This window comes from Rhinoraja longicauda, chromosome 6 (assembly GCF_053455715.1).
Source record: "Rhinoraja longicauda isolate Sanriku21f chromosome 6, sRhiLon1.1, whole genome shotgun sequence".
Classification (NCBI taxonomy): domain Eukaryota; kingdom Metazoa; phylum Chordata; class Chondrichthyes; order Rajiformes; family Arhynchobatidae; genus Rhinoraja; species Rhinoraja longicauda.
Genome location: NC_135958.1, coordinates 18,785,219 through 18,798,870, shown reverse-complemented (window position 1 = coordinate 18,798,870; position 13,652 = coordinate 18,785,219). Strand labels below are relative to the sequence as shown.

Genomic DNA, 13,652 nt, shown 5'->3' with positions numbered 1-13,652 from the left:
CTGCGTGCTCTTGGCCCATATCCCTTTAAACACGTGTTGTTTAAAATGCTCTGTGAAAATTCACAAACTTTAGTCTGTGATTTGAAAAAAGAACATTTGTCGAGGGCAATAGTTCATTGGTCTGCTGTGTGCTGTGGTTTCTCGAAAGACCTTTATTTCTTCAGACTGCTGCAAAGTGTTTGTGTTCTCTGTCTAACAGGTGCTGCTTCTTTAGGATGTTTGTGTTGACAATATTCTCAGTCTATCGTGCATTGTGGATTTAGAACTGAGAACTGTGACCAACAAACATCAACTCTGTTTTGTATGCTTAGCTATAAATATAGAATCATGATGGAGTTAATAGAGAGATAGAACTGGAAATAGGCCATTCACTGAACCTGTACCATCTCCCATTTTCCCTAAACATACATTAATCCCTTGTCTTATTATCTGCACCTTCTCATTAACTTCTCCAGATTCTACCACTCTAATTTAATACACAGTGTCCTCCATAATGTTTGTGACAAAGACCCATCATTTATTTATTTGCCTCTGTACTCCACAATTTGAGATTTGTAATAGAAAAAAATCACATGTGGTTAAAGTGCACATTGTCAGATTTTAATAAAGGCTATTTTTATACATTTTGGTTTCGCCATGTAGAAATTACAGCTGTGTTTATACATAGTCCCCCCATTTCAAGGCACCATAATGTTTGGGACACATGGCTTCACATGTGTTTGTAATTGCTCAGGTGTGTTTAATTGCCTCCTTAATGCAGGTAAAAGAGAGCTCTCAGCACTTAGTCTTTCCTCTGGTCTTTCCATCACCTTTAGAAACTTTTATTGCTGTTTATCAACATGAGGACCAAAGTTGTGCCAATGAAAGTCAATAAGCCATTATGAGATTGAGAAACAAGAATAAAACTGTTAGAGACATCAGCCAAACCTTAGGCTTACCAAAATAAACTGTTTGAAACATCATTAAGAAGAAAGAGAGCACAGGTGAGCTTACTAATCGCAAAGGGACTGGCAGGCCAAGGAAGACTTCCACAGCTGATGACCGAAGAATTCTCCCTATAATAAAGAAAAATCCCCAAACACCTGTCCGACAGATCAGAAACACTCTTCAGGAGTCAGGTGTGGATTTGTCAATGACCACTGTCCGCAGAAGACTTCATGAACAGAAATACGGAGGTTAAACTGCAAGATGCAAACCATTGGTTAGCTGCAAAATTAGGATGGCCTTTACTAAAATCTGACAATGTGCACTTTAACCACATGTGATTTTTTCTATTACAAATCTCAAATTGTGGAGTACAGAGGCAAATCATTAAATGATGGGTCTTTGTCCCAAACATTATGGACAAAGTGGTACATTATGGGCACTGTACCACCGGAATAATTTACTGTGGCCAATGAATCTATCAACCCGCCGTGCTCCATGTTGATTAAGACCTGTTCCAGTGAATCACCCCTGTCTAATTCACGCTGCCTTCACCTCTGGTTGTTCTTTCAGCAGCCCTCATGCCTGGACCATCAATGCAAAGTTGTCATCACGCTACAAAAATAGAGCAGGCTAGCCCGTCACTATTTAATTGAGACATTAGTCTCAGGCCAATTTGAAAATCAGATGGGTGTCTAAGTCTCAAGTCACTCAGAGAAGTGCATGGGTACTTTGCATGTTATATATAAAACATGTGGTGGAGGGTGTATGGAACGAGCTGCCAGAGGAAGTACTTGAGGCAACGTTTAAGAAACATTTAGACAGGTATATGGATAGGACAGGTTTAGAGGAATATGGCCCAGGCACAGGTATGTACAGATGGGACATGTTGGCCGGTGTGGGCAAATTGGGACGAAGGGCCTAATGCCACACTGTAGGACTCAATCATTCATAAGGAGGCTCTTTGGCCCATCAGGTTGCATTGGCTCCCATGGGAGCAATCCCGTCCTTGTCTGAGTGAGCCTGATATCAAATCATCAGGATTTCTAACCAATCATTGGTATTTTACTGCACTGTCTCTCAAATGTTTCCTTACTTCCAAATTACCATAACCGCTGGCAAAGTGCTTAGCGACATAGGATCAGATATAAATACTGAAGTATTTCAACAATTTTCTTCTGACATCAGGGGCGGCTATTCAGCCCATTGAGCCCGTGTAGCTCTCAGAGTGCTCCAGTAGTCCCATATACACACTTATTTTCCTGCAATGTATTCTCTCGTACATGTCCATCATGAAATGAGGTGGAACATAGTCTCAGAAGGGATTGCGAACCATTGCAAATCTTTTCATCAAGGGTCAGAGTCCATGCCTCTTTTTATTGTAGATATTTGATAAGCAAGGATGAAATGTTGCCACGAGTACACAGGAATGCTGAATTAAGCTTATAATCAAAGGTTAGACCTTTAGAAATGTCAGAAACGTGATGCAGCTGGTAGTGCCACTGCCTCGCAGCCCCAGTGATCAAGATTCAATGCTCACCCTGGGCACTGTCTGCATGTAGTTTGAACGTCCTCCCAGTAGCCGTGGGTTTTCTCCGAGTGGACCGGGTTCCACCAATATGTCGAGATGTGCAAGTCAGTAGACCAGCTGGCCCCTTGTAAATTACCACTAGTGCAGGGAGTGGTTGAATCTGGGAGGGAGTTGTCAGAAATGTGCGTTTAATAATGGAATAATTTAAAGTGGGTGATTGATGGTTGTTTAGTTTAGTTTAGAAATGTGGGTCGGAGAAACCCCATGCGGTCACAGGGAGAATGTGTAAACCCCGTACACAGAGAGCACGTGTAGTCAAGATCAAACTCTTGTCTCTGGCACTGCAAGGCAGCAACTCTGCCGCTGCACCACTGTGCCACCCAACAAATGGGTTGGTGCGGGTTCAGTGGGTCAAAGGACTTGCTTCTGTGCTTGTGACTCCATGGTCAATTGTGCATTTGTTGAATGGAAGAACCGGTGCAAGAGGCCATGTGGCCTATTCCTGCTTCTGGTTGTCGGTTCATATCCTTTATTTCATCTACAGGCCCCCACTTGTCCATCCATTGCTAAACGGTGCAGTAACATTGATCAAAGCTAAGAAGCACTTACCTGACTGGTTATATCCGATGGCATGGGTGAAGGAGGCTTGGAGTACATGGCGTCCTGGGATATGAAGCCGGAATCGTGTGAGGAGACACTGGACAGCCGGGTGCTGGAACTGGCAGGCTGGGCCAAACTACGGTAACGATAGTTTGAGCTTGGCGAATGAGTCTGGGAACCACTGGAGCGGGAAGTGCTGCTGTTTGTACTATTTACACTGCTGGGGAAGGGTGCAGAGGGTAAAAGGGGGTGTGGGAGGGAAGGAAGGAAGACAGTTTAAGTCATCAGACTTACCGATATCAAATTACAGCAAAACAGGAGGCTACAGTCAAAGGGCGGTACAAATTTATTTCCTTCATTCGACTGAAAGAAACATAGAAAATTCTTAAGGGATTGGACAGGCTACATGTAGGAAAAATTCCCCATGATGGGGGAGTCCAGAACCAGAGGTCACAGGTTAAGAATAAGGGATAGGCCATTTAGGACTGAGATGAGGAACAATATTTTTCACCCAGAGAGTTGTGAATCTGTGGAATTATCTGCCACAGAAGGCAATGGAGGCCAATTCACTGGATGTTTTCAAGAGATAATTAGATTTAGCTCTTAGGGCTAATGGAATCAAGGGGTATTGGGAAAAAAAGCAGAAACAGGGTACTAATTTTGGATGATCAGCCATGATGATATTGAATGGCGGTGTTGGCTCGAAGGGTCAAATAGCCTCTTCCTGCACCTATTTTCTATGTTTCTATTTTTCTCAACTATTTCAGAGGGCATTAAACCAGCATGTTGATGAGACTGGTGAAGGAGGACAGATTTTCCACCCCTGAATGGGTTTTTGTGACAAACCACTTGTTTGGGAGTCTAGCTGTTCTTAGTTTTCTTTTTCTAAATATTGCAGATTATTGAATTTATTGCATATTGAATTGAAAATAATTAAATTTAAACTTCACAGCTACCATGTGAGATTTGAACTCGGGTCTCTAGATGGTTAGTCCAGACCTTGGGGGTTTATAAAGCTGGTAGCTTAATTACTGCATTATCACCACACCCCATTGATAGAACAATTATGGTATTAATATTAGATGCTTGGCACTCTTTCCTCCCTCCAATCTTCTCTCCTCGTTTAGATCACCACTTATAACAAGGCCAAATCAACGCTCCTACCTCTGTGCATCAGTTAAACCTATTGCATGGTATAAAGCCCCAGTATTGATAGCCTTGGTAGAGGCAAAGATCCACCAACTCTTCCAGGGACAATGAAAAGATGCCCTTATCATTAATAACAGGCATTAGTCAGATAAGGAAGGATGTCATGCTTGGACTCACTATTGAATTCCAGACACATATGAAGGACATTGATTCCTTGACAGGGGTGCAGGAAGGATTTACTGAAACAGTACTTCTGTGAAAAGACTGAATCTGTGTTGTGGGAGAAATGAGCAAAGTCTTGAGCAAAATACAAACTGTTGGAATTACTCAGTGAGTCGAGTTATGTGGAGGAAATGGACAGTCACCATTTTAGGTCTGGACCCTTCTTCAGACAGCTGTTCACCAACACATTCCCCACTGTGAACCCATACTACATAACTCCTGCTAGTTATATGCCAGAGTCAGGATTGGAAAGGTTAACAGCTAAACATGTGCTGTTGACCTGTCAGGCATACACACCTACACATGCTGGACTTTCGGGAGCCAGAGCTGCTGGGGGAAGAGGGAGGAGTCTGGTAAGACCAACTATAGTCAGAGCCCTTCAGGTCCTTAATCACCTGCAAGAGAAATAAGAGGCTGGTTATTCTGGGAATATTGGATATAGAAGGCTTTATGGGAAAAACGAGTCCAGGGTTTCAACCAGAAATCTGAAAAAAAATGTTTAAGATTTTCTTTTATCAAAGGTTTCCTCACCATTTCTTTTACACAAAATCTAGTGTATCACAGAAAGTATCTGCAGATGCTTGTGGTTGGAGAACATCAAGTAAAGGGTGGTCCCAAGAGACTGTAGGAGTCGGTGCTGGGTCCGCTGATGTTTGTTATATACATTAATGATTTGGTTGACAAGCAGTGAACATTGTTCACAAATTTGCTGAGGACACCAAAATTAGTGAGAAAGAATAACTAAATTTATAACAAGATCTGGATTAGTTGGGACGGCAGACTTAGAAATGGCAAATGAAATTTAATTCTTGAAAACTGTGAGATGTTGCACTTCAGTATGTCAAACCACGGTGGGACTTACACAGTAAATGGCAGAGTCCGGGAGAGTGCTGGAAAATAAGAGAGATCTGGGAGCACCGATGCATGCTTTCATAAAAGAGGCGAGTCAGATAGACAGTGTGGTGAAGATGGCACTGGGCACACTTGCTTCATCAGAAAGGATATCTGGTACAAAAGTTGGGGCATCATGATGCAGCTGTCCAATTCATTGGTAAGACCACACTTAGAGTACTGTGTGCAGTTCCGATCTCCCTGCTACTGGAAGGATGTCATCAAATTGGAAACGGTGTAGACAAAATTCACCAGAATATTAGGTAGACACAAAATGCTGGAGTAACTCAGTGGGTCAGGCAGCATCTCTGGAGAGAAGGAATGGGTGACGTTTCGGGTCGAGATCCTTCTTTAGACTGATGTCAGGGGAGGGGGCAGGACAAAGATAGAATGTAGTCGGAGACAGGAAGACTAGTGGGAGAACTGGGAAGGGGGAGGGGATAGAGAGGGAAAGCAGGGACTATCTGAAGTTAGAGAAGTCAAGGTCATACCGCTGGGGTATAAACTACCCAAGTGAAATATGAGGTGCTGTTCCTCCAATTTGCTCTGGGTCTCACTCTGACAGTGGAGGAGGCCCAGGGCAGAAAGTTCAGATTGGGAATGGAAGGGGGAGTTGAAGTGCTGAGCCACCGGCAGATCAGGTTGGTTAAGATGGACTGAGCGGAGGTGTTCAGCGAAACAATCGCCGAGCCTGCGCTTGGTCTCACCGATGTAGAGAAGTTGACACCTAGAACAGCGGATACTGTAGATGTGGTTGGAGGAAGTGCAGATGAACCTCTGCCTCACCTGGAAAGACTGTTTGGGTCCTTGGATGGAGCCGAGGGGGTAGGTAAAAGGACAGGTGTTGCATCTCCTGTGGTTGCTGGGGAAAGTACCTGGGGAGGGGGTGGTTTGGGTGGGAAGGGATGAGTGGACCAGGGAGTTTCAGAGGGAACAGTCTCTGCTGAAAGCAGAAAGGGGTGGAGATGGGAAGATGTGGCCAGTAGTGGGATCCCGTTGAAGGTGGCGAAAATGTTGGAGGATATATGTTGTATGCGGCGGCTGATGGGGTGGAAGGTGAGGACAAGGGGGGACTCTGTCCTTGTTACGAATAGGGGGAAGGGGGGAGTGAGCGGAGCTGCGGGATATTGAGGAGACCCTAGTGAGAGCCTCATCTTTAATGGAAGAGGGGAACCCCCGTTTCCTAAAGAATGAGGACATCTCCGATGCCCTAGTATGGAACACCTCATACAAGGGCACCTGGGTGCAAATGCGGCGTAGACAGAGGAATTGGGAGTAAGGGATAGAGTCTTTACAGGAAACAGGGTGGGAAGGAGTGTAGTCAAGATAGCTATTGGAGTCAAGAGATTTGTAGTAGATGTTGGTCAATAGTCTGTCTCCTGTGATGGAGACGGTGAGATCCAGAAATGGTAGGGAGATGTCGGAGATGGTCCAAGTAAATTTAAGAGCAGGATGGAAATTAGTGGTGAAGTTGATGAAGTCAGTGAGTTCTCCATGGGTACAGGAGGTAGCACCAATGCGGTCGTCAATGTAGCGGACATAGAGAGAATCCAGGCGTACACTGGCCCTATCCCCGAAACAGACTCTTCACCAGAATGTTACCTTGGCTTGCAGGCTTGAATTATAGGGAGAGGTTGAGAAGGCGGGAACATTTTTCTTTGGAGTGTATGAGGCTGAGGGACGACCTTATTGAGGGTGCAGGATTATGAGGGGAATAGATAAAATGATTGTTCAGTCTTTTTCTCAGGGTAGAGGTTTTCTAAACTAGAGAGCAAAGGCTGAAGGTGAGAGGAGAGAGATTTAAAAGGGACTTAGAAGTGGATTAAATGGTGCTTTTAAAAGGCATTTGGAAAGATATATGGACAGGAAGGATTTAGAGATCAATGGGTCAAATGCAGACAAACAGAAGTAGCCCAATATGCCAACTTGGTCGGCATGGACAAGGTGGGTCACAGGGCCTTTACCTTGCTGTATGGTTCTCTGACTCTAAAACACCCTGAAGACAATTGGTAGCGTCATGCAGACAGATCCCTACTAGATCTCTTCCCCTTATTTTACATAATGCTCTCCGGTTCTATCTACCTCAGATTGTCATGTCTATTACAACTAAAACATGGCATACTGGAAAATCACAGCCCAGACTGCAGGTACAATACACCACTATTCCTGGCAGGAGATGACCAGAACAAAATGCTGAGACATTCAGAGCCAAAAGGCGTGTACAGGGACTGGAAGAGCTTTCAGTTCAGGCAACTGCAGCCAGGATCAGACATTCCGATGCTGAGTAACACCATGCACCGTGCAGAGATGCAGCGGTGTCAAACAGAATCCGAACCAGGCATCACAAGGACTAAACACTGAGCAAAGCTCCCTTTGCACTGTTTAAAAGCTTCTTTGAATGCTGTCCTCGGGTTAAAAAACTGGGCCGTGATTTGAACGGGATTGAGGTTGAGAATGCAAACCAAGTGGTAAAACGGCCACAGGGTGTGGGGCAGTTAAACATCGAGTACCATCTTGTTCTCTATAACCATTGGTTATGGTCAAATCTACACCAGCCAACAGTTCACAGCCTGAATCAGGAGCTGAGCCAGAGGCAACCACATGCTCGATGTGGAGTCACATTGTGTGGTGATGCCGCATGTACTTGGGATCTGAGCCATGCCTGTGGCCTCATTTCACCTACTAGTGCATCCTAACTGCATACTCCCCCCGCACATGCACTTACCCACCCATGCAAGCCAGTCACTCGTACATGTGGCCTTTTCCCACCCATGCATGTTTGCATTCACTCACCCTCCCATGTATACACTTACCCCCTCACGCATTCATTCAAATCGATGCATCCAGTCACCATCTATACATCAATTCACCCGTACATGCAAGCACACACCCACTCATCCATGCAGGCACACAGCCACCCGTACATGCAGCCACACGGCTGCCATACATGCAAGCACACAACCACCCATCCACTCACCCACCCACCCATGTCACCAGCGGAAGCTGAAGAGAATGTGTATCGCTGCCTCCCCTTACCTGTTCACTGGCCGCAGGCAGCTTGTGTGGCTCTGCTGTCTGAACGACGAGGTCATCAACAATGGCCTGGAGGTGTGTGATCTCCCCCAGCATCGCGATCTCCCCATCCTGGAGAAAGAGAACTGTTTCAACCTGGCATATCTGGCGAAGCCAGCAAATGGCTGCCCTCTCCCTCTCTTGTCCAAAAGGTGAGCATGCGAGGAAGTAAAGACACAATTTCCCACCTCTTTGCATGCAAATCCAGAATAAAACCAACCTAGGGCATCAGTCAAAACCAAACTTGCTCGCAACTGCTGCTCACTCACGAATACAAGAATCCAACGTAGTACCAGGAGTACAGACTGGATTTCATCCCTCCCTTGCTTAGGGAATGCAGTCAATGTACTGGGGTTCTACTTTCATTGGAGGATTGGGATGTAAGTACAATTATTGAACCTCCAATGTGCACTGCGTGAGTCCTCCAATCTAATCCAAGTGCTTTATATTCAGAATAATGGATTCCCAAGAGTAAGTCACAGGGTGCAATCTATTTGAAGGGTGGTTTTCAGATAGCATGGTTCATTCTACCTTTAATGGTAAACATTGAGGTTGATGGTAGACATTATGAGCAGTTGATGACCCACTTTACATTCTTCCTATCGAAGTATTTACCCGTACGCTGCTTCCTGTTCCAAACCATCAATTTAAGCCGCCATTAACCCCCAGGTGTCCAATTTCTGCCAATGGATTCTACTTACTAATGTCTGGTCAGGATTATGCTCACTCCTGACCGGATTTTGGCAAGTGTGATCACTGCCATAATCCAGAAAGTGTTAGTGCAGGCCAGATTATAAAACACCACACATTGGCTCTCCCCAAAGGGGTTAAGAGGTACTAGAGTACATTACATTCTTGATGGGGATGTCACAGTTAGAGTTTAACTGTTTTGCATTTCATGTAGTTACAGCACTCCTGGACCACACTTGGTAAAACTAAAGCAGCTGCCTCCCTGACAGCAAGAGACTTAGCTTTTAAAGACAGAATTGGTGAATCTATTCTACCTGGTGAGGACTTCCTGCATCTTTCTCATGATGTAATTGGTTAAGGGGCAACTGATTGGCACCAAGACAGGGTGCCCACTTGATGGTCAGAACCAGCAGGCAGGGTAGAGATAGCGACGGGAGGGGGGAGATTCAAGTAGCGGGGATAGTTTTGACCTGCAGACTAGGCTGGCCTAGAGTCCAGTTTGAAGGAACAACATAACAATAGACAATGTTGGGAATAACTCAGCAGATCAGGCAGCATCTGTTCATCTGATTTTGGATTGGAGGCCCTTCATCAGAAGTCTGTTTATGTCAGGCTTCTCTTTCTCCAAATGCATGAGCCTAAGGTTCTCAATAATGTCTCAAAAGCTTCCCTTTGCTTTGAGTGACCATGGGTAAAGAATTCTCAGGAGTCAATCAGGATGCCACATTTATTCAAGGAAGTTTTAAGCATCTCCTTGGATTTTTTCCTCTATCCACCTCTTTCCACGATGGAGTTCCAAGTGGGTTGTCTGGCGTCAGACCTACAAATGACATGCCTTGCCCAAGGTAATCAACTGAGAGTAGCTGGTTTCTCAGTGCTGGGGTGCTGGCCAGTAGACTCAGTTTGCTGATCCTTCCCTGTGGAGTATTCTCCCCATAGATGATCATAGGGGATTATAAAATCATGAGGGGCATAGATAAGGTGGATGGTCACAGTTTTCTCCCAGGGCAAGGAAGTCTAAAACTAGAGGGCAGAGGTTTAAGGTGAGGGGAATGATTAAAAGGAGCCTCAGGGGCATGTTTTCCACACAGTGGGTGATTGGTATATAGCATGAGCTGTCTGAGGAAGTGGCTGAGGCAGGTATGATTACAATGTTTAAAGAGAGACATTTGGACAGGTACATGAATAGGAAAGGTTTAGGAAAGGGGCAGCACATAGGCGCAGGGGTACAGTTGATGTCTTACAGCACCAGATTCTTGGTTCAATCCTGACTATGGGTGCTGTCTGCATGGAGTTTGTACATTTCCCCTGTGACCGTGTGGGTTTTCTCTGGGTTTATTCCCACACTCAAAACATGTACAAGTTCATAGGTTACGTGGCTTAGCTAAGTTGCAAAATTGTCCATCGAGTGTCGGATAGTGTATGTGTATGGGGTGATTGCTGATCAGTGTGGAATACGTGGACTGTAGGGCCTGTTTCCACACTGTATCTCTAAAGTCTAAAGTTTAGAGAATATATGGGACAAATGTAGGCAAGTGGGAGTAACGCAGCAGGCACCTTGGCCGACTGGACTAGTTGGATCGGAAAGCCTGTTTCCATGCTGTATAACTTTATGACTGTGCTGCCTGACCTTCTAAGTGTTTCCTGCATTTTCTGTTTTCATTTCAGATTTCACAGTATCAGCAGTTTTTTAAAAAAAATTGATTTTCAACATGTTAAAAACTGCTGGATCATGAACTCCGCACCGATTTAGAGCAATGTTCTGTTTGAACCCTTTTCTTTTACACCGAGGCAGGCTCCTTACCACCACAGGTTGTAAAAAGGTGATGAACGTGCAAAAGCGGCCTCTCTCCTCGATCAGAGCCTTGCGCACGGCCTGCTTCTCCGTCTCCTCCAGCAGCAGGTACATGTCATTCACATCCTGCACAGCATTCTCCACCTGGGGCCTCAGGTCTCCCTTACCTGCAGCAGGAAAGACAACACTGGGGTTTCACCGCAGAAACACATGGGGGTCAGCATGCCAGAGAACGGCAGAGACTGCCAGGTTAGGTTAGTTCAGACCTTGGAAAAAAATGTGACACTGACCAAGATTTGCACAGTGCACTAAAACCTGAGCTGAAACCCATCAGTAAATGTGCGAAGAACTTCAATTATCAGGAAGGATGTAGGAACAAGGTGAATGCGACTTGGGCATGGAGCAGCGGAGAATAGGCCAAAGAGCTAAGGAGAGTACAGGGAAAGGAGGGCACGGCTATCTCCTCTGTGAGTGTGTGTTTTCTATATGTATGTACGTGCATGCATATATGGGCGCATGTACATATGCAAGCTTTTGCGTATTGGAGTCAGAGACTGGTTCAGCATAGAAACTGGCCCTTTGGCCCACTATATCTATGCCGAGCATCATGCCTCTCTACATTAATCTCACTTGCCTGCATTAATTCCATGCCTCCGTATGCCTTGCTCATTCAACTCTTTACAGGTGACTCTTAAATGTTTTTATTGTTCCCACTTCCACTACGTCCTCCAACAGCTCATTCCTGATCCGATTATTCTTTACATGAAACATTTACCCCTCAGATCTTCCTTAACCTCCTCCATGTTATCTTAAACCATTACCCTCTGGTTTCACACACCCCTACCATGGGATATAGATTCCACTTATCTACCTTATCAATGTCTCTCATAATTTTATATACCTCCATCGTGGTACCTCTCAGCTTCCTTCACTCTATGGAAAAACACATGCAGTCTATCTATCTATTATGATTATTCAAGCCCTCCAATCCAGGCAACATCCTTGTGAAACTGCACTCACTCTAGCTTAACATATCTTTACTTTAATGTGTTTGTAAATGTGTACTTTTGTGTGTGTGTGTGTATATATGTGCATGCATATGTGTGTGTGTGCGCACATGTGTGCTTGCATTCATATTGTGCAGTGGTCCAGGGAAAGAGAATGCAGAGTACTGATGTAGCTGAGATGGGAGGTATAGAAACAGCATGGGAATCATAAAGGAGGATTTAACAAGCTGCCTTGTAATGGCTTTTATCATAAATACTGAAGCTGGGAGATGCTGGGTGCAAAGCAGTGACACCATCGTGCAGAGCTATGCAACGACCTGCTGTGGGCAATGTGCTCCCCCTCCTTCAGTGAGTGATCAAAGAAGGTCAGTGACTGCACCCGAGGTTCCCAGGACAGAAATGTGGGCATTCGCGTGATGCTGAGTCAGCACAAAAGGTTAAGTGCACACAGATGTCCTCAGACCAATTCCACACACACGATCACCAGTGCAATTTAGCCTGGGATAAAACTGCGCAGTTTACACAGGGTTAGCCAGTGCCAATGGATCCATTTTTCCAGAAAGTGCAATTGTGCCACCTGCAGACCAGTACTGGTACTGTTCCCAATTTTGAATGATGCACTGCTTTTGTCCAGAGTTTGCAGTAAGCCAATAAGGGATGGTGGGGAAATGTCTGGTCAACTGTTTGCAATGTCACCTTGTCAGTAAATAATTTAAATTGCCAATGCCCTGGTTTCAGCCCTGCTTTTCAATGCATTTTTCATTATCTAGGCATCAGTGGGCAAGGCAGTTACTGCCCATCCCTCATGGGCCTTGAGAAAGTGGTGGTAAGCCATCTTCTTAAACTGCTTGTGAAAGATTGCAGCACGATCTGGATTGATTAGGCAGGCGGGCAGAGGAATGGTTAATAGAATTTAATACAGAGAAGTGTGAGGTGTTGCATTTTGGGACGTCGAACAAGGGCAGGACCTACACAGTAAATGGTAGGCCTCTGGGTAGTGTTGTAGAGCAGAGGAATCTAGGAGTACAGGTGCATGGTTCCTTGAAGGTCGAGTTGCAGGTGGAAAAGGTGGTCAAAAAAGCTTTTGGCACTTTGGCCTTCATCAGTCAGAGTATTAGGTATAGAAGTTGGGAGGTCATGTTGCAGTTGTATAAGACCTTGGTGAGACCGCATTTAGAATATTGTGTTCAGTTCTGGGCACCATGTTATAGGAAAGATATTGTCAAGCTTGAAAGGGTTCAGAAAAGATTTACAAGGATGTTGCCAGGACTAGAGGGTGTGAGCTATAGGGAGAGGTTGAGTAGGGTGGGTCTCTATTCCATGGAGCGCAGGAGGATGAGGGGTGATCTGATAGAGGTGTACAAAATCATGAGAGAAATAGATCGGGTAGATGCACAGAATCTTTTGCCCAGAGTAGGGGAGTCGAGGACCAGAGGACATAGGTTCAAGGTGAAGGGAAAAATATTTCGCTGGGGATCGCTGGGCGGCACGGACTTGGAGGGCCGAAAAGGCCTGTTTCCGGCTGTATATATATGATATGATTTGATAGGAATCCGAGGGGTAACTTTTTCACACAAAGGGTGGTGGGTGTATGGAACAAGCTGCCAGAGGAGGTAGTTGAGACTGGGACTATCCCATCATTTAAGAAACAGTTAGACAGGTACATGGATAGGACAGGTTTGCAGGGATATGGATCAAGTGCAGGCAAGTGGGACTAGTGTAGCTGGGACATTGTTGGCCAGTGTGGGCAAGTTGGGCCGAAGGGCCTGTT

At 45.2% G+C, this 13,652-nt stretch overlaps 1 protein-coding gene across 18 annotated transcripts in view; it reads right to left on the bottom strand.

Annotated features, from left to right (window-relative positions):
* mtss1lb (MTSS I-BAR domain containing 2b) overlaps positions 1–13,652 on the bottom strand; it is a 131,470-nt gene that overhangs the window by 11,431 nt on the left and 106,387 nt on the right. For 14 of the 18 annotated variants that reach the window (XM_078400597.1, XM_078400601.1, XM_078400606.1 and 11 more), the window contains 4 exons: positions 10,884–11,041; positions 8,354–8,461; positions 4,724–4,821; positions 3,065–3,275 (listed from right to left, as the gene is read on the bottom strand). In XM_078400597.1, coding sequence (XP_078256723.1) covers positions 3,065–3,275; positions 4,724–4,821; positions 8,354–8,461; positions 10,884–11,041 — 575 coding nt within the window. The remainder of the gene's footprint in view (positions 1–3,064; positions 3,276–4,723; positions 4,822–8,353; positions 8,462–10,883; positions 11,042–13,652) is intronic. The other 4 variants (XM_078400598.1, XM_078400600.1, XM_078400609.1 and 1 more) reach the window with 1 other exon arrangement.